Source organism: Nestor notabilis, unplaced genomic scaffold, assembly GCF_000696875.1.
Source record: "Nestor notabilis isolate BGI_N333 unplaced genomic scaffold, ASM69687v1 scaffold12654, whole genome shotgun sequence".
Taxonomy (NCBI): Eukaryota; Metazoa; Chordata; class Aves; order Psittaciformes; family Psittacidae; genus Nestor; species Nestor notabilis.
In genome coordinates this window covers 1-21,833 of record NW_009926929.1, presented here as the reverse complement: position 1 = coordinate 21,833, position 21,833 = coordinate 1, and the positions used below count along the sequence as shown (strand labels likewise).

General features: G+C 41.5%; 1 protein-coding gene across 1 annotated transcript; it reads right to left on the bottom strand.

The window, feature by feature from the left end:
- Positions 1 to 6,667: 6,667 nt before the first annotated feature.
- LOC104405193 (lovastatin diketide synthase LovF-like) lies at positions 6,668 to 18,441 on the bottom strand (the record flags this gene model as incomplete). The annotated part of the gene is made up of 6 exons (XM_010013822.1): positions 18,381 to 18,441; positions 16,087 to 16,240; positions 15,365 to 15,525; positions 12,726 to 12,929; positions 12,441 to 12,622; positions 6,668 to 12,167 (listed from the first exon to the last, which is right to left on the bottom strand). Coding segments are annotated over exons 1-6 (6,262 nt in total), but the record flags the coding sequence as incomplete, so codon positions are not given.
- Between the last annotated feature and the right edge of the window lie 3,392 nt (positions 18,442 to 21,833).

Below are 21,833 nucleotides of genomic sequence, written 5' to 3'. Positions count from 1 at the left end.
ATGAATTGCCTGGGGCAGAAAGCAGAAAGTGAGAACATTTTCCAGAGAAACATTAGGGCTCTTTGCCATTAATTCTGTATTTATGTCACTGCTATTTAGAACATATCTGACTAATTGCATTTATGGTTGTACTCAGAGAAGCGGATATAAATATTTTAGCAGTTTGGCTAAATGTTATATCACTTCAGGCTCTGACTGAAAAAATAAATAGTTTTCCAAGTACTGTGCCAGACTCTTGATTATCTTATTACTGAATATGCATCCTGCTAATGGGATCCTTTCTCTGATAACATGATTGAGAGTTTGGAGACCGAGAGCACAGAATCTTTAAAAATACACCGCATGTAGTTAGCTCTATCTGAGATTAATTGCAAAGACCAAACAACACTGTCACTAAAAGCCTTCTGTTAAACACAGATACAGAGATTTTTTTCACAAGTAATTTATCTAATTACAGTTCAGATTTTGAGCAGAACATAATTTTTCAGGAGGAAATGACAGCTACTGCTTTCTTCAAACAATCACGTTTCACAGAAGCTGATGAAGAAAAATACCCTTTTAAACTAATTCAGGGACATAAGCAAGAACTGCAAGGTCCTGTTTATGTGTTCCAATTACGATGTTTGATAGAACAGCACTGAAGACTTTGTCACTGCTCCCACAGCACTGAAGGCTGCTTCTGTGTTTTTGCAGTCTGGTAACTGCAAAAACACAGAAGTGGGTAACTTTTCCTTCTCTTCCACTTGGTTGCCACTTTTAGGACAACAAACGGATCTCTGAGCTACTGTGTCATCTGTGTGGATTTTCCAGGCTATTTTTCTGGTCATGTGTCCTATGTATTTGTCAGACACAAAGAAAAGAGTAGTCAGTGCTCTGTCATTGCTGTCTTACCATGCATTACAAATTACTGCTGTCCCTTTGCCAGAGCATCTTCCAAGATCAGGTTTCTCGCTATACTTTGGGGGCTTGCCATGGTCTTGTTTTTATTCATATATTCTGGCCTCTGGGACGTTTATGGCAGACCCACAGAGCAGGCAAAACCAAAACACACTGGAAGACATGAGCTCCTTCAGCAAAACCTCAGAATACAAGCACCATCAGTAGATAATGAAAATCCAGCTTTCACAGTGCTATCATAATAGTGATTACTTTGCCAAGAGAAAGCCAAAAACCTTACCAGGCAAATAAAACAGGTTTAGAGAACTACACAATAAAACAAGTTACCTTTAAAAAAAAAATAAACAGAATATTCAAAAATCTGGAAACTAGCAACTGACTGAAATACATTATCATGCGCCTCCTTCTGTAGTGCAGTTATCAGCCTTCAGCTGATGTCTACAAAAGAGGCAATTCTGTATCCCAGACAAAGCTCTGCCTTCCCAAAAACCAGCAGGCAGGAAAACCCACCTCCCACTGATCCTTTTCCAATGTCCAGTGTCAGCTGTTCATGGGCCCTAAGGCCTTCTGGAGCTTTTCCTCACCACCTACCTACCCTGTGGAACTAACCACTGGCTGCTCCATCCACACTAGGCCTCTTGCATGGACATCTGCCACTGTGTTTTCCCTGTGACACCCCACTCTGCACCTTGAGGTGCACCATGAGGTGCAGGACCATGAGGTGTCCCAAGACTGAGGAACAGCCCAGAGCTGCTTCTGCTTCTCCTCTACTGCCACATCAGCACTGAGCAGTCTGACAAGCCCCAACCAGCTGCTGGGCAGATTCGGACACGCCATAAGCAGACATCACAGCTCACTGCTTGGGCTTTTGCATTGCAGAATATGTCTGCTCACCTGAGGTGAGCCTTTGACTGATGAGTTTAGGGGTGGAGCAGGAGGGGTTTGGGAGCTCAGTTTGGACTGTTTCTTTGCCCAAACCATAGGCCTACTGGGGAATAGGCTGCTTAGCAATGGCCTTCTTTTTAAGAGATTAGGGAGTACTCTCTCTCTGTAGTCCCTCCTCCCGGCCTGTCCTAAATAAGAGACCATAGCTGCCCGTGCTTTGAACTTTGACACTGACAGTTTGTCCTGGGGTGTTGAGCCTCCTCACGTCTTCCGTATCTGCTGCTTTGCCAGGAGTTGACATAGATGGCTTTAGCATGGCTCAGTTAATACGTGTGTATCATCTCTATTTGAGGTAGCTCCAGTGTCTATGACAAAAGAAGCTGCTTTTGAGTTCAAGTCATTTTGAAGCAGCAGCGAAACTCTACTGCACTGTCTCCTCAAAGGACACGTTCCTTTGGTTCAGGCATTGTGCTGAGTTTCCAACACTTCAGTGACCATGTGTATCTCATCAGAGCAAGGAGAGCATGTTGAGCTTCCTAAAGTCCATGTGAAACCTTGGATTCCACTTTCTTCTTTGCAGACTAAGGTGACTGCAGAAGCACAGGGCTTTGCTCTCCTCTTCTCCAGAGCATGTGCCGCATTTCTGTGGACTTGCTGCCATGCTTTTGCTGTTGTTTGGCGCAGGATGGTTCTTTCGAAATTATTTATGGGCCATGTTTGTAGTCAGGCCTGATTTATCAGAAGTTGGAAAAATACTTATTAAGACTTCATAGCAGAGCTGTCATCTCTGATTTCTCAGTGACACTTGGGCCTACGGTGCTTGCTTTAACAGCTGCTCTATTACAAGATTGAAATGTGTCCCATAAGACAAACTTAGTAAAAGTATAGATGATTATGTCATAGCTCTGTCTATGTATAGAGACATAACAAACATAGAAGCTTAAGCAGTGTGATACCTCACATAGGTGATAGGTAATAAACCCAATTATGGCAGGAGAGGTGACATATTAGTAGTCAGTTACCTCTCTCCTCTCTCTTTCTTCCAGAAGAGATTTTCTCAGCCTTTCCTCATAGGATTGATTCTTCAGTCCCTTAACCCTTCCTTGGACTCTCTTCAGTATGTCCATGTCTCTCTTGTACTGGGAGCCCAGAACTGGGCACAGCACTCCAGGTGTGGCCTCAACAATGCTGTATAATATTCAGGTAAAAAGCTTGCTCTTTTGCAGGTGGGATGCATTAATTTCAGATTGTTCAGGATGACACAGTGCAATGTTTCTGGTACTGTTGCCACTGGTGAATTGATCATATGGTGCAGTACAGAAACAGTCACCTGAGGCAATGGAAGCTTTTGCTTCCTTCTGTTACAGCGTACAGTGGTAGGGACGTATATAGCATCTGCTGTTCACTCTGATTACTTTCCTGGTTTGCACATCATGCTTGTCAGTACAATTCTTGTGACTAATGGCCATGTTTGACTTAATGGCAACTGGCCTTGGCATCACACTTTCCAAGGTGTGTCCCTCAAGCCCTCAACTGACCAGAGACTGATGTCCTGAAGTGTTTTCCAGGCTCTGTATTGTACAATGTCTTTCTGTGAGAAGCAGCCCCACTGCATTGCTTTGATCTTGCCATGAGTGCTGCAAGATCCTTATGTTTTTGCACAGGGAACAGCACAGGCAACAAGTACAATAAATGTCCACGTTTCTCTGCTTTGTGAGTTGCCTGGCTATTGGTCAAGTTCTGCTGCACCAGAACCACTCTGGACTTAAAATCCTCTCTGTGCCTTTCTACATATGCATATGTGTATATTAATAGGTACATATTGAGGTATTTGTTCCTCCCTTCATGCCATGCTTCCCTCCAAAATGTTTGGGCAAGATCACAGGGATCTCTCCCCATACAGAACTATAAACTCAGAGTGATTCAGGCTGTAAGGGACATGTCATTTATCAGCAGTTTGCAGTTTTAAGGTGGATTTTATAAAGCAAGTCAATAGAATTTATGGCAACTGCTATAGCAATCTATGCACACATACACACACATGCATACATAAAGACATATATCTGTATGAAAAGGTATACCTGTTAAAAATTCCACTTGAGTCAGTGAAATATTCAAGTCCAATGTCTCTGCATTTCTCCACAGGTGATAGTCAAATCTCTAGGAGTGGGAGACTTCAGCCCAGGTTCTGTCTTTTGGCAACAGTCCTCCAATTATGGCAAACTTGAGAGTTTGCAAACTCTGAGGGGCGTCCCACTCAGAGGGACATGCTGGTCACTGCCTGCTGTGATCTAGTAGAGCTCAGAGGGCCTCACTTAGGACCACTATTTATAGGATTGCAAGATAATCGGCATTAGTCATCAGTCAGTTTCCATCCTGGCCACAGCCTGAGTTGGTAATTACTAGAAAATTTTCAAAACTCCAGTAACAATGGTACCATTCCACTTGAGCTGTGATCAAGGGAAGGAGTGTTCTAAGGCTGTCAGGGGATAAGTGATTATCCACGCTCTTGCTCCCCACCTTAGCCATGGAACAGGAGTCCGCGATATGATCAGTGCCTCCCTCCTTAGCCATGCAAGAGTTCCTGGTATGGTCAAGGGATGCTTCACCACCCAACTCATTACACAAAGGCCAAGACCTGATGGGAATTCCTGAGATCATGGAGCAGCCCAGAGGATGGGTGAGGGAGGATGCACCACCACAGCCTAACGGGTGATATCAGCAGTGCATTTGACATGTTGGAGAGGAGGGCCACTAATCAGAGGGATAAATAGCTTCACAGAATCTTCATTAAGTTCAGCCATGGTGAATGCAAGGCCTTGCACCTGGAACAGAATAGCCCCCTGCACCAATTCTGCATGTTAAACAGACTAAGCCGCACAATGCTGTGGGCTGGGGAGCAGCTTGGACAAAAAGGATCAGGGAGTTCTCATGGGCAGTGGACTGAGCATGAGTTCACCGTGCACACTCGCAGCAATGAAGGCTAACAGCCAACTGGACTGTAGCTACAGGAGCATAGCCCATAGATTGAGGGAAGTGAATCTTCACCTTTACTCATTACATCACACTGGTGTATCACCAGTACACCACACTACTCATTACACCACATCTGGAACCCTGGTCCAGTTCTGGGCCTGACGGTATAAGAAAGATATAGACAAATTTGACTACGATCAGCAGAAGGCCATCAAGATGCTTGGTGGCTGGAGTATCAGCGCAGTGAGACAAGGCTGAGGGAACTGGGCTTGTTCAGCCTGAAGAAGAGATGGTTTCAGGGGGACTTTATAGTACATAGATACTTCATAAACTGGAGAATGCGACCAGTACTGCAAGGGACATCTCAGGGTGACTGATAATCAGGTATAAAAGGGAGAAACAATACAAAGACCCTGTTCACATATTAAGAGATTATAAACAAAGTTTTCTTCAGTGTCTTTGGAAAAAAGTTTGTATTTTCTCAGTGGAGTAAAACAAAGGCAGGTGTCATGATTAGGAAAATTTAAACTAGGAGAGTGGGTGAGGGACAGAAAATCAAAATAAGACAAAGACACCCCTTAGGTTTTGCTTTTTAAACTTTTTTACTATTCTTGTTTATTTAGGCTTTCATAAAATGTGGTTAATTAATAAAGAAAAACAGTTGTTTTACTGTATGCTTTGCAACTGATAAATTTTTAATATTTCTGCAGATATAAGGAAAATTATATTCAATTTTTTGAGAAGAAACCTTTGAAATTCACAGCATCTAGACGTCTTTCAAAAAGATACCTGTATTTATACACATTTGATAGTATTCAAAAAAGAATAATACATTAAGAATACAATAATGATAAAAAGAGTGATAATCCTATGCTCTTTTACATGTACATTCATCATTTAGAGGTGCAAACATACCATTTTCATCAAGACTTTAATATGGTTTTGTTCTCGGTTAGACCCAGTTGGTAACTCAGCACCATGCAGCCACTCACTTATCCTTACTCCCCTCCTTCCCAGGTGGGATGGGGAGAAGAATTAGAAGAATGTAGAGCCCACGGGTTGAGATAAGAACAGTTTAATAACTAAAGTACAATATGATACTACTAATAATAATAATAAGGGAAATAACAAGGGGAAATAATACAAAATTTAAAGGGGAAAGGAAAAGCAAACAGTAAACACAAGTGATGCACAATACAACCGCTCACCACCCGCCGACCAATACCCAGCCCAACCCAAGTAGCAACCTGGGCCTTCTGGGTGACTTTCCCCCAGTTTATATACTGGGCATGACATGCTGTGGTATGGAATACCCCTTTAGCCAGTTTGAGTCAGGTGTCCTGTCTCTGATTCTTTCCGTCTTACCATGCCCTTCCCCACTGGCAGAGCATGAGACTGAAAAGTCCTTGATCACGGTAAGGGCTGACTTACAACTAAACCATCAGTGTGTTATCAGCATTATTCTCAGATTAAAGCCAAAACATAGTGCTGCACTAGCTACTAGGAAGAAAATTAACTCTATCCCAGGCAAAACCGGGACAGGTTTGAAAAATGTAATGTGTGTTGAACATCCAAATTTACCAAATTAAAATGTGTATGCATTAACCTACCAATTTCCAGTTAAAATGAAGGTAAAAAATATTGAAAGTAACAAGTCAAACAATTGACTGGAATGAATACAGCTAACAATGGCAGAAGAACGTAGTTGTGAGGTTTTCTGGGTTGATGCAGAAGAGTACACCCAGCATCACCAGATGTTCTACCTGTTCTGCAATGACTTATTCTTAGGTACTATGAAGGGTCCAGGTGTCTTCAAAGTTACACAATTCCTGAATGAATTATAGCCCCTATAGCTCCTATAGCCAGCTCCCATTTTCTGTACTTTCAACTACAGGGTGTTTTTTCTCACCTATTCCATTTGTCTTGCTTACTTCTTCTAAAACTACTACTAAATTTGACAGAGTTGTGTGAGGATCAAGCAGTTTCAGAAGAGGTATGTTCACCTTTCTCTCTTGAAAGATACGGTTCTGAACTGTCATAGCTAACATAGAGTCTATGCCCAATGATGAAAGTGTTGTATTCATGGTTAGTTCATCTGGGCTCAAGCTGGTGAGTTCACTCACCAGTGAGGTGATATAATCTTCAGATTTGACTAAGGCAGCATCCTGGACTTGAGTTTTCCCAGAGGTTTCAAGCTTGTTCCCCAATTCTTCTGATAGAAATGGTAGTAAGCGACTTTTGAGTGAAATAATCTGAGCTAAAACATGATGTGATAGAGCTTGATAGTTTAATTTGACAACAGCTTGCTGTGGATTATTCGTAAGTAAGGTCTTCCTGAGATACTCATGAATTTCATGCACTTGCAGAATGTCTACGCCCTTGGATTCCAGAATGGACTGAAGATGGTTTTGATTGAGCAATACACCAAGGTTCAAAGCACCCCAGTTAATGGATTGGCCTGAAAGCCCACAGTTCCTCCTGTAGAGGCAGAAAATATCCAAGAAAGAGTTTGCAGCTGCATAGTTTGCCTGGGTGGAATTTCCCAGAAAGGAAGTTACAGAGGAGTAGCATACAAAGTAGTCAAGCTCGTGGCCTCTGGTAGCCCAATGAAGATTTAGGGTCCCTGCTACTTTTGGACTCAGCACTTTCTGAAAATCTGCCAACTTCAGAACTTCAAGACGGCCATCATGTAAAACAACAGCACTTTGAAATACACCTTTGACTGGACTCCCTGCAAAGATGTTTGCAATGGACTGGAAAGCTTTCTCAACATCATTGGTCGAAGTAACATCACACTGCACAAACAGTACTTTGCTCCTTTTATACTGCTCCTGCAAAGCTTTCATCTCTTCTTGCTTCTCATTGCTTGGCATTTTCCTGGAGAATATTGCAATATTCCCTCCTCCATTCTCAGCTATGAATTTCACTGTTTCAAAGCCAAGTCCAGTGAGCCCCCCCACTACTACATAAACAGCATTCTGCTTAAACAGCTTCTGGGATTCATACAGTGGTATATCTGAAAGCATGGTGATGTCCTTCTGCTTTCTCAGTACAGCAAGTGGGACAGATTTGCAGGTAAAATATGATGTCACAATGTCTATCCTTGAAAAGTTCTCGGTCTGCTGAAAAACAGAACCAGATAGATGTCTAAACTTTTTCATATCCATGGAATTGATCCATGCACGCAGAGTCTTTTGCAATTCCTTTAGAGATGCTTTCTGGAAAATGCTAGCAAGTGTAAGGATATGAAAGCTGATATTTTCATGATCCATTTCAATGGCATTCTGGATACATTCAGACTGTCGATTGCCACACACTATCACTACATCTTTAAGAAAGCACATGTGGGCCAGATCCTCCTGAGACAGTCTGTTTACTGAAGGAAGAACAACAAGGGCATTGCATAAGTTTATATGCCGGAACTTGTCAGCAGTGGGCTTTGCAAGTACTGTTCTCCAACCCATCTCTTCTGCTGACGTAGAAAGAACATGGCACAAAACTGATGATGGCTCTGTAGAAATAATACCCAATGTTCTCCCATATTTCCCCTTGGGTAATCTCTTATTGAATATTTCCCATGCAATGATAAAGTATGACATACAAGGGACATTCTGGAAGCATGGGAATTTCTTTACTTTGAAACAAACTGTTCCTGGAATCTGAACCCTGGATGATGCAGCAGATGGATAACATGAAACCACATGATCTCCCACTTTAACTTTCTTCACATCAATGCCTGTTGCTGTGACTGTGCCACTGAAATCAAGAGCTAAAAGTCTGTGTTTGTCTTCTACTTGTGAATTCCAGTACAGTGTATTACCAAAATTATGACTAGAAACACTAATGGGAAAATAATCTTCTGAGTGGAGACATATTTTATCCAGTTGAATTTCAACGCTGTGTTTGTCAAGGTGAGTAGCAGTGGTGGTGGATAATTCAGCAGACAAGTCTTTTGCCATGTAGGGATCAGAAGTGTACAAACTAAATGTTTCTGAATTCTGGACAGATCTTACAGATTGACAGTAATATGCATCTACAAAAGGTGTGCGTCTGATTTCAGACACATAAGTTCTTCCTTGGCTGATGCAAAGTTCTGGATACTCTGTAGTTTTGTGCTTGACAAGAACATCTGCTAGCACTGAGATGTCCAGGGAACTGGCAGAGCTGAGGTCGATCATCTGAAATATGATTTCTGGAACTTCAACAATACAAGTTCTGGTCATGCCATACAATGCAAACCCACAGTTAACATGGTCTACATATCTTTCAGTTGTTCTGTAGGTGATCACCCTGATTAAACAGCGTGACATTTTCTCTCTTAATGCCACAATAACTTGGCGATAGGCTTCACAACACTTTGCCAACTGGTCTACCACTTTGCTTGGGAAACCTTCATTTAACTTTTGAATTCCCCACAGGAACAGAATTTCATCATAATTCTCAACCTCTGCTCTCATTTTATTCTGCATGTGGCCTTCCAGGAGAGCTTCCCAATCTTCGTACATAATATATCTTGAGTCAGGATGCAAATATTTTTTGAGCTTCTCAGCTATCCCAAATCTGTCAGCAAACACTAGGACTCTGGGCATAGCCCCCAGATTTCCAACCATCTGTGAAAGAGATGTTTCTTTCCACTTGTTTTCAAACATGAACTCATTTTCTCTGGAAGATGTTTGTTTCATGAAAGTGATGGTAACACGCTTTAGTTCAGACAAAATGGAGCCATGTTTGTCCATAAAGCATCCACAGACCTCTAGGCAGTTCTCAGTGGATTTGCTTGTTCTCATATATATCATCATTTCTTCCTCCAGTGGTCGGAGCACCACCAGGCTGCCTATTTCTGAAGGAAAGCCTGGTCTTGACGAGAAAGTCCTTGAAGTCATAACAGTGGTCATCTGCAGAAAACAGTCAAGCAGTACTGGATGGATACAGTAGCTGTACATCTCTATGGCCGTTTCCTTGTCCACCTTTATGCTTGTTATAGCTTCCTTTAGTTCCTGGCAATAGTGCACATCACTGAGCTGCTTGAATATGGAGCCATACTGAAAGCCAGTCTGAGATAGTGTTTCATAAATTTCCTCTCTGCTAATCACTGACCTGCACCTTTGATAGATGTCTCGGAAGGAGATGGTGCTTTCTTCCACCACAGCTTCAGGCTCCTTTGTTACTTGGCCTGCAGCATAAATTACATTAGAGGAAGACAGTATCTCAAAGGCTGTCACTGCTTTTTGTGGACTCAGCTTGATGCTCAAGACTTGGGAACTCTGTGTGAGGACACATGGCGTGGAAAAATTGATACTCATCTGACAAGAACTCAGGGGCACTTTAGGCCTTGAGCTGCTCATCACAGAGGCCAGACCAAGCTCCACATAAAAAGCACCAGGGACTAAAGCCACACCATTGTTCTTGTGCTCATATATGTAAGACGTTGTGTCCTGAGACAGCAGGCAGCTGAACTCCATTTTGTCACTGTTTATGCCATGAATCAAAGGATGACCGACACTGATGTCTCTTCCTGCTTCTTGATGTAATTTCAGATACCTAATAAGTTTTTTGCGATCAAATTGATACCGTGGAATGTCCACTGGAGCACTTTGATACCCATTATAAAAGTGCTGCCAGTTAGGATTATATCCAAGTTCAAACAGATTTCCTACTAGGGTGAAGAGTGTCTGATACTCTACGTCAGTTTGCAAAGAAGAGAACACCTTTGTGCTTTTTCCTAGAACTTCCTTTATGTTCCGCTGCAATGCTCGGTGAGGACTTATTTCCACAAACACCACATTTTCCCTATCTCTGGCTGCAGTTTTGATGGCTTGAGCGAAAGCAACAGGCTCACGAATATGCCGGGCCCAGAATTTGCCCTGAGCAAAGTCATTTTCGGAAGCAGCCACCCCAGTCAGTGTTGAAATCACTTCAGTTTCCCCCTTCTGTTTTTCTAAAGGCTGTATGTTCTCTTCCAACTCCCCAAGTATCATGTCCATGCTGGGGCTGTGGTACGCAGCTGAGACACTTAAAACATGAAGAAAGATATTTCTCTGGCTGAAGGCTTGAGCTAAATCTCTCTGGACAGTACCTATAAAGTCGGAACTCCCAGACAAGGTGCAGGAAATTGGGCTGTTGAAAGCTGCAATACACACCTTTCCTGAGTAGCGGTGCAGATATTCAGCAATCTCTTCAACAGGGATATTTCCTACCACCAGCATTCTGCCACTGTCAGTCTTTGCCTGCAGCCTGCTCCGGTGATAAATCACTTTGACTGCATCTGCCAGGGAGAGGTACCCAGCAAAATGCACAGCAGCAACTTCCCCTACCGAGTGGCCAACAACAGCAACTGGCTTAATACCCCAGTATTTCAGAAGGGCACCTAGGGCAACTTGCAGGGTAAAAAGCATGACCTGGGAAAGCTCTGGATTCAACAGATCCTTTGGGCTATCACTTTTTGCTGGCAGGAAGCTGAAGGGAGCATACTTCTGAAAAAGCGCTTCAGTTTCCTTACACTTGTCTCTGAACACGGGCTCTGAGCTCAGCAGTACCTCACTGAACTCCTTCAGCGTTACACCGTTGCCACAGAACACAAATATCAGCTGTGGTTCCACCTTTGGCGTGGCAACTTCAGTGCTTGCTGCCAACATAACCTCTTGCTGCAAGTGTTGGAGAGAATTTGTGACAAATGCTTTTCGGTACCTGTAGTTAGCATGGCTTCTTCTGCAGGCAGATGTATAGGCCAGGCCTGGGAGGGTTATGGAATTTCTTGTGCTCAGCTGGTCAGCTGTATCGGCCATTGTCATCTGAAGGGACTTACTTGATGCTGCTGACAGCAGAACTAATTCAAGAGGCCTCTTAAAGGCAGGAAGAGGCTCTAGCTGCTTTGCCTGCCTGACTACAACATGAGCATTGGTTCCTCCAAATCCAAAGCAGTTGATGGCAGCTACTCTTCCATACTCACTGGATTCTTCCCAGGGCTCTACAGCTGTGGGAATTGCTATGTTTAATTTCTCTGTATCAATGCTGCTCATGTCCTTCGAGTAATGCAAGGATGGAACAATCTTTCCATGATGCATCATCAGAAGCACTTTGATTAATGCTGCTGCTCCAGCAGCTGATTCAGTGTGCCCAATATTTCCTTTCACTGAACCAATTTTCAGAATGGAAACTTGTGAAGACCTCTTTTTAGCAATGACATTACCTAGGCTTTCAGCTTCAGTAGGATCTCCAGCAGCAGTTCCTGTACCATGTGCTTCAACGTACTGCACAACCGAGGGATCAACATGAGTTTCATAAATGCTGCGCAGTAAATTCTCTTGCTGTATTTGAGATGGTCTTGTGATTGGTGTCATAAACCTACCATTCTGATTAATTGCACTGATGTTTATAACACCCCAGATTTTGCTGTAGTCTTCCTTTGCCTGTTTCATTAAAAAGTAAAATATTTTTAATAATCTTATGCTTTCTCTGTATAGGAGAAAACAAGACAACAAAACCAAGAACAGACAAAGTATGATACTAACTTTTAAATGTGTGATTCCATTTCCCATAGTAGGGGAAGTACATAAATGCTTAATGCTTAATAAATGCTTCATTAATCTTAAGCTCGAATTGGAAAATCTTTTCTGGAAAAGTAATTTTAAGAGTGGGTAAGCAACCACTCTTATTTTACACTGCTTCACAAGCAGTCTTACCTTTTTCAGTGGTTTCAGGAAAAGAACACCACAGCCTTCTCCCCTTCCGTAGCCATCTGCCTTTTTGGAGAAAGGTTTGCTTAGTCCCTCTGGAGAGATCATTTTCGCTTTACTCAGAAATATAAAGGTTCGGGGATCTATTATGCAGTTCACTCCACCACAAATTGCTGCCTCACAATCTCCTGGAGTAAAATAGAAACATACTCACGTTGAGATGTCCAGGATAAGAGACAGAAATAGTAGCAATCCTAATTTCATTGTCTAGCATCTCTTCAGTCCCATTACCTGATTTAATTGCTTGCAAGGCGTAGTGCAGAGCAAAAAGAAAAGAAGAACATGCAGTGTCAATAGTCAGTGATGGTCCAGTCAGATTAAATGTGAATGACACCCTGTTAGCAGTAATGCTCGTTGCTGACCCAGTACCATCATAATGATTTATTCCAGTCAGTACTCTGCTTGTTATGACTTCATAGTCTCTATTCATAATTCCTGTAAAAATATCAAATACATGGCACATTAACCCAAGCGACGAAAAGGGATATACACTTCTAAGACGGATAACGTGTTTCGTGTTTTTTTGTTTTAATAGTAAACTACATGGCATCACTACTCCTATGGTGAAACTTTGCTTCAACACAAGTCAAAGGCAAAACTCACAGGAATTTTCCCTGGACCCAACTTACACAAACATACCTAACACTTGAAATTGCTACCTGCACAGTAAATGACAAGCCTTTCCTGATGGCTTAGCTCATTTTATGAAGCAGCTACGCTCTTTGTAGCATGTATCTCAGTTTGAGAGTGGTTGTTTTGATTTAGCTCTTGGAATTAAGAAGTTACAATGAGGATAGCTGGGATATAAACGTACAAGACACCAGTTTCAGTTCCTCCGATGTACCAAGTTAAAGGTCATAGCAAAAGCTACATCTAATGCTTTTATCTTTGGTTTGCTCACTGTGATCCAGAAAATAAGATAGAAATAGAAAAGAAGAACAGGGCCTGTGAGAGAAATTGTGTCCTCTTTCTGAGAACACATACACTTGAAATACGGTAGATCCTCAAGCCCATGGACATGTGTTAAAATGCAACATCTCTATTCGGAGAGCAAGGAATAGTCTCGTCTGTGAAACAAGAGCATATCTCAGACTAAAAGGTAAAGAGTTTACCCCTATAATTACATCAGCCTAACTTTCCCAGAAAACTCCTCTTAAAAAAGACACAGATTACACCAGAAAAAATGTGCCATTATTCTAGCTCCTTAACTGAATAGCATAACACAGCACAGCATAGCATAGTTCAGTTGGAAGGGTCCTGCAATGATCATGTAGTCCAACTGCCTGACCAATTTGCATCTCACCAAAAGTTAAAGCATGTTATTAAGAGCATTATTCAAATGTCTCTGAAACACTAGCAGGCTTGGGGCATCAATCTCTCTAGGGAGCTTGTTCGACTGCTTGACCACTCTGTAAATAAATGCTTCCTAATGTCAAATCCAAACCTCCCTGACACAGCTTTGTATCATTCCCACAGTTCCTGTCACTGAGAAGAGAGAACGGCACCTCCCTTTCCTCTTCCTCCCCTCAGGAAGCTGCGGAGAGCAGAGTTTGCCCCTCAATCTCCTGTTCTCCAATCTAGACACACAGGGTCCTTAGTCACTCCTCACAGCACGTCTTTCAGCCCTTTCACCAGCTTTGTTGCTCTCCTGTGGGCACCTCCTTTTTAAATTGTGGTGCCTAGAATTGTGCACTCACACAATACTCAAGGTGAGGCTGCACCAATGCTAAATACAGTGGGATAATCACCTTTTTTGACCAGCTGGTTATACTGTATTTAATATACCAGTTCTCTTTCTGCAAGGCACTCCTTTATCCAGCCTTTCTCCAGCCACTGCTCTCCCAGTTTATACTTGTGTCCAGTGTTACTCTGTCCCAAGTGCAGGATCTGGCATTTTTTTCTTGCTAAATTTCATGCCATTGAGGATTGCACAATGCTCTAATCTACCTAGATCCCTCTGCAAGGCCTGTTGTCCCCTGAGAGAGTCAACAGCACCTACCAGTTTAGTATCACTGCAAACTTACCAATGGTGCATTAAACTCCTGCATTCAGATCATTGATAAAAAGAGTGAACAGAACTGGCCCTAGAATTGAGCCATGAGGAACACTGCTGGTGACTGGTTACTAGCCAGATGCAGCCACATTCACCACAACCCTTTCAGCCCTGCTTTTCAGCCAGTTCTTCACTGAGCACACTGTATACCTGGTCATCTCACAGTTGGACTTGTCCAGAAGGATGCTGTGAGGGATAGTACCCAAAGCCTTACTAAAATCCAGGAAAACTACATCTTCCACTTTCCCTTCACCCACTAGGTAGGTGGCCTTATTGTAGAAGGGTATCAGATTAAACAAAACTTTCCTGTTGACTGTGCCTGATGACTGCATTGTCCTTTAAATGTCTTTCAATAACACCCATTGTAATCTTCTCCATAACTTTTCCAGGTACTGAGGTAAGCAGTTGGACAAGTGCACCTTAGTGGCATACTAATATCTACATGAGGATTTCTGATGGTTTAAAAGGATCTTAATCCCCACAACACTTCAACAATGTTATACTGGAAAACAGTATACTGGAAAAAAGTTTAGGCCTGGCTTGAGAGTATCATTCCTGGAAAGGGTTGGGTTGGGGAGGCAGTTTCCTTCTTCAATCTCAGGGTCTGAAGATGCTAAGAGACACATCTAAAATAGATACGATCTTAATAATGATCTTCTAGAATAGCCTAGTAATTCCTATGAAAAATAATCATCAGTGTCAAAGCACAAAAGCCTTAGATCTCCAGTGCTAGATATGTATGTAAAGTTTATGAAGGAGTGCTCCAATCTCTGTGAGGTTCAAACATATTTTATTCACCATTAAATTTTCATCTTACCAACAAAAACACCAGTGTTGGTGCCACTGACAGCTTCTACAGGGACTCCTGCATCCTCCAAGGCTTTGTATGTGCATTCAATCAGTAACTTCTGTTGAGGATCCATGCGTTCAGCTTCCATATTATTAATCCCAAACAGGTGGTTGTCAAATGAATTAAATCTAAAATACACAGCCCAGAAAATGATACACTATCTATGCAATATGCATCTACTTCTAGACTCAAAGTACACATTTTTTGCAATTTCATGAAAAGCAAAGCAGTAACTGGTGTAATAGTACTATAGACAGTATGAACTACTTGAAAGGCTGGAGCCTAACTCAGATGCAGTATAAATACCCACTCATGCATAATACCTGTGTACTTTTGTAGACCGAAACATGCAGACACTCCTGTCACATAGGACGTAACATCTCAACACATGGTGAGTATCTACATACATTCTGGATTATGCAATTTTTTGATTATGTAATCAAAAGTCATATGTGTTCCCAACCACGTACATATGCACTTAACATGGTCTGCAACTAAATTTGCTCATCAAAGTCACACACCAAAAATGCCTGCAGTTTGACAATTGAATGTTCATCATGTAAGATAAAAGAAAGACAGGTCCTAGGTCCCATTTATAAGCTCTCCCTGTGCCTTGTACCCTCTGAAAGGCTGGACATACCAGTCTAAGAACAAAAAAAGTCAGTGGCACAGCAGAATAACAGACTCACTCATCGAGAAGAGCAGCTCGTGTTGTACATATTTTTCCTGGCTTGTTTTCATCTGGATCATACCACTCTTTGACATTGAATCTCTCAGGGGGAATTTCTTTTGTGCAGTTTTTGCCTTCCTCCAGGACTTTCCAGAAATTGTCAATTCCATCACCTGTCACAGAAAGGATTTTAAGTAGGTTAAAGTATGTGCTCCCTCTCCCCATGCAGACTCAGAAATGTACACTCAGTTCCAGTTAACTCCCACATATAAACCTAGGTTGCCCAAGTGGAATCACCAGAGAAACAAGTGATCATTCTTTGGTGAGAGGAAAATGGAAAGGCATGACCCATCCCTTCACTTCTTGCCTAAAAGCAAAGGAACCTCACAAAATCCTTAACCTTCTTCTGTCCCCATTTCCCTACCATGTCCCTGCATCTAATATATACGTGCATCATGTCCTTAATGACTACATGGATATGATGAGGTCTTTCTGTATCTGTACAGCACCACTCCTCAGGGAGCTCCATTGACAGCAAAAGGTTGCCTCTGGCTCTTTGAAGACAGGCTGAGCTTACAAAAACCAGGAAAAGGCCAGAGGCATTTTCCTTTGTCCCTAACACTAGAAAGGCATCTAAATCAAATATAGAAGTGAGTGTATATTCAGTGCTGACAGAGCCAAAATATCTGCCTACTGGATTTTTAGGGACCTTGTCCTTATTGTTTGAGATACAGAACTCCAGTTCCAGGCACTGAGGATATGTCTAGGCACTCTTCTTAGCCCTGAAACCAACTAACATGACAGCCACACAGCGGCCCACATTTCTCCTCCTCCCAGATTCCACTTCCCGCAACATACATAGTGGCCTCACCCGCACTCAATCTGCAAACACTCTCCTGCTTTTAGGCAAGCAGTGAAGGGATCAGTCCCCATGCTACCCTGTGGCATGCCCACGCGCTGAGCAGGAGAGCACTAACTGATGTGGGCCAGCACTGGGCTGGGGACTGTGCTAGCAGTCAGTAACAGTGATCACAGGACAGAATTCCCACCTAAGCCCTCCCACAGCTAGTCTCTCATCATAGACACAGCCTCAGACACACGGTAGTTTAACAGCTCCCATTGCTCAACAGTTCCTTTGAGGCAAGCTCAGAAATGCAGTTCTGAGCATGCACAGAACAGGATGAGGGCACACGTTCACTTTCTACATGGCAAGATAATTAAGAACAATGGCTGTAAAAAGAGTCCTTTTAGTGGTGTGGCTGGACCAACAAATGGCTTGCACCAAATCAGTAGTTAATGCTCAGGCAAGACACTGCTACTGCGTATTTACTAGATTCAGACCATTCACATTTGCTTATAGCTATGGGCCACATAGTTATTCACCTTACCACATATACCTATTGAATATTGGACAAAGTGAAGTCAGGAACTGAAATGTGGTAAGGACAAGAAAGAAAACAAGGAAAGGCAGAGATTAGCATGGTCATCTTTAAGGCTGAATGCTTGTTTGAAAGGACAAAACTGTATTCCACTCCCTGGATTATTTCTGAATTTTTTAAATCCGTATCTATATAATGTAAAGAGTACGGACAGTTTGACAGCAACTGACAGAACCTAGCAGCCTCTCACAGCTATCTAAATATTTCCACCCAACTAATCGCATAATATAAAGTCAATTGCCACTTTCACAGGGCCTAGTCTAAACTGAGATTGTAAATATGAGACTATTCTAACAGCCTTTTATTATAGTAGGCAATATCAGTTTTCTGATAGTCAGCTACCTATCTTGTACAAGAGGCAGTATTTAGGTACGTATTTGTAAGAGGCAGAATTTGACCAGAGACAGAGTTGATTTATCTAGCTCTTCTGGGACCTTTCAAAGTTTATACTGTAATAATGGAGGAAGCTTTCATTTAGGAAGACACAACCTATTTATATTACAGGCAGACCTGGTGATACTGACAGGCCCTCCATCTGTCCTGTCCCTATAGATGCATATTCCTGCAACAATGCACAATCATCTGGCCAGTGCACATGAAAATGTTCAAATCATCCCAGGCCCATTCAGTTTATTTGTATGAGTTATATATGTGCAGCTCAGTGCCCTGCCCACAGCCAGTACTGCAGGTCTGTCTGTTAGTGGGCAAATTTGAACCACAGTGGGACCTTATAAAAAGATCCAGCAAGTAGCAAAGCAATAAATTCTACAGAAGTAAGGGAGGAGCGTGTTGCTTTTCTCCATTTCAACATTAATAAATGACTGTGCTTTTCAATGTTCACTCAGCAGCGTGCTTTGCTTTTACCAAAACTTACCCCCAGGAAAGTTGCATCCTATTCCCACAATTGCAATTTCATCTTCAGTCTTGATATCCATCTTCTGGGCTGCACAACAGAGGTATAAGTGTCATACAGCTCAAACAGTTACGCATTTATCATTAAATAAATATTAGGTTGAAAGGTGAGCTTCCCACAAACGCACATACTTGCTCAAATCTTGATTAATCTTGAATGATGTATTATTCATTGTGATAAGAAATGACACTCCCCACAGGTAACCAGAGATATCCTGTATTTTCTTTGTCTCTGCTTTTAGAGGGAAATCCCTGGCTAATTCCCCAGACTCCAATTTACAGCCATTTCCTTTTACTGTTTAACCTCTACTATTCCTGCCACCTGCTGATCTGCTCTTGAGCCTCTCCCTACATCAGTCCTGCTTCACTTCTTGCTTACAGAACTGAATAGTCCATTGACCAAGGCACATTTTCAGCTCTATCATCTCTATCTTATTCACAAAGAAGATGTCCCAAACAGACCCTGCAAATTACCAGTTAAAGTCGGACCACCTAAACAGGCACCAGACAATCAAATAGCTGAAGGAACAAAAGGTGAGTCTTCCACACCACGGAAAAGTGCCTGCAAAGAAAAACCTTATTCAGAGCTCTGCTTTACTGGATCCTAAGGCTGCCTAGCTTTTGCCTAAATCAGCTTCCACTGTAGTCAGAGGCTAACCCCTGTAAACCACACTCAAAGCCACCAACAGCTAGAAGATCTCTCTCTTCCTTACAATGCACAGTCTCCATGTAGCCCCACTATAGCCACATACAGCCTTTCAGTTCATTTGCAGCTTCACAGGGAAAGTTTTTTGCTGTGAAGCAACTCAAAATAAAATGTGATTTTTTTTCAACAAACTAGATGGCAAATTAAAAAAAAAAATTGTTTGGGATCTAATTAAATACCTCAGTATAGAATTTAAAGCTGATGGGTTTTTTTGACTTTATCCTGGGAAAGGAACTTGTGAGATAAAAATCAGTTCAATTCAATTAATTAGAACTTACTAGGATGCCCACCTCAGAACCTTTCAGTCTTCCTGGACTTGCTTCAAACCACAAAAAGAATAAAAATTCTTGTTGAAAGGGATTTTTGGATATTCTTGGCAGTGGTGATAGATTCTCATCTCATTGATACCACAGTAGGTATTACAGTAGGCCCTTCTCAGTTATTGACTGACAGCAATGAAGCAGAGATGAGACTGTTTTACAGGCCCATACATCATTCATAGTTACTGTTTCTTGGAGGTTTGCTTTGAAACGTGAAATTAAAAATTACTGCTCAGATTCACACTTTGAAAAATTTACTTCTCATTTCCATTAGACAGAGAATGTTAAAAGGCCACCTAGCAAAAATTAGGAGACCAGAATCTGACTTTCCATGAGTCAATTCTATTTTACCAATAATGCAAATTCTAAAATGCTCTCAAAATTGTTTTATTTTTGGTTCTTTCAAAATTATCTATGATTACTATGTTTTTTTCTACTTCATAGTTTAATTTCATTGCTAACCTAAAGCTGTGAAGCCCAAGATAGATACTCTTATCACAAAGGTACTTTTAAGCATTGTTCCTAAGTTAGCATTTAAATAGCATGTAAGGGAAAAATAAGGACTTTACAATTATAACATAAAGTATATCTTTGGCATCTACTGAGTCATCCAGTGAGCTATGTAACTCTTACCTTATATCATCCCAGTATGGTGTACTAATAAGCTGAGTCTGTGGAAGCTATTTATATAGGATTCTGTGAGGGTTCTTTTTCAAACACGCATGCTAAAACATGGTGAAAATGTTAACGCCTTTCAAAGCAGAAAAGCAAACAAGTCATGTGATTAGTCAGTGGCCCCGACTAAAGTTCGAAACCATTCCCCTGAAGTAGTAAATTCTTGATGAAATCAGGTTTTACAGCAGGATGAGATCTGTCTTATCTAACTTACAGTTAGCAAAACAATAAATTGTCACTATCGTGCCATGAAATAGCCCATAAAAATCTTACGATCTTAAAAATATGATTTAAAATAATAACTGGTTTTCTTTTAATATCAACAAATCTGAACTAGTGTTTAAAGTCTCATCTATTTTTTGGCAGCACCATTTGTGAAAACTAAGCATAAACTCTCTATAAACTTAAAACCTGAGTTTCATGTTTGATTCCACAGCTGCATTCTTTTACTTTTTAGCAGGAGTGCTGAAATATGCAAGCACACACAAAAAGCCTTGTCAAAAGACAAATAGTCCTAAAATATTTCTGAGTCCACCAGGACATTGAAAGCAATACTGAGCTTTCTTTCTAAAACTGCCATCTTCTTAATAGCAAAACAAACAGCAGAATATCCAGAAGTAACCTCTGAACATTACTCTGCTAGATGCCTTTTTAACTCTCTTAACCAGCCAAACTCATCTTTCCCTTAACTTTGTAATGGAAACACAGTGTTGGATGAGCCAGAAGAGTTCATATATAGCTAATGTTTTCCCTCGTCGTGGGACCCAACTCTTTCCAAGAGACAGCAAAAAAACACTGTGCCAAGAAGAAACAATTTAGACTATCACTGCTTCATAACCTCCTCTGAAAAACTCACATTCTGCTCTCCATTTCATAACTGTAAATCTCAGTCACTCACTTTTCTGAATTCTGAGGTTGTTGGGAGTTATTTAATGATTCCTTTAACTAAATTAACCAACTTTTCTGATGTAGTTACTAGGCCAATGAACAAGACGGCTAGTCCGAAGCTGATGTGAAAATCTCCATATTTTACACAAAAGTACTCTTGTCAGTACTGGTACCATTAACACCCCCTAGCAGAGCAGAATGGGGATTCATCAGGTGAACTTGGAATACATTGTGGAACTTCCTCTGCATTTTCAAAAGTACCAACTAAAAGTGATAAATGCCAGGCCATATTTTGAGGTATTGGTTAGGTATTGGAAAGAATACTGAAATTAATCCTGCACAGCTGTGGACCTTAATTTCAATGCAAGTTAGACCAATCTGAATATCAGTGACGCAAACACAATACGAACAATGTGAACATCAGTGCAGTACTAAGAAAGTGCTGTTAATGTCATTGGTTCAAAACATAAAGCTGGTTTGTAGTTATGAGTGTGTTGCCTGAGTGTTGATTACTTGCACTAGTCTCATCAGAGCTGGAGAGTATATTCACTAACCCAAAGTAAAGCAATGATTGCTCAGTCCTTCTGAGAAATGCCAGTAACAGAAATACGAACTAAGCGTGGAAGCCGTGTAACAGTAACGGATTGAGTCTACTATTATTGACAGAAGTGGCCAATTTATAACTGAATTATAAGAAGCTGGTTTGCCATCAAGTTTCTTACACAATTCATCTAAATCTAGAAGCTAAAAGTCAAAAATAGAAACAAAACCTTGCAGCCAAGAGGGCCAACAGTGTCCTGGTGTGCATCGGGAGGAGTGTGGCAGC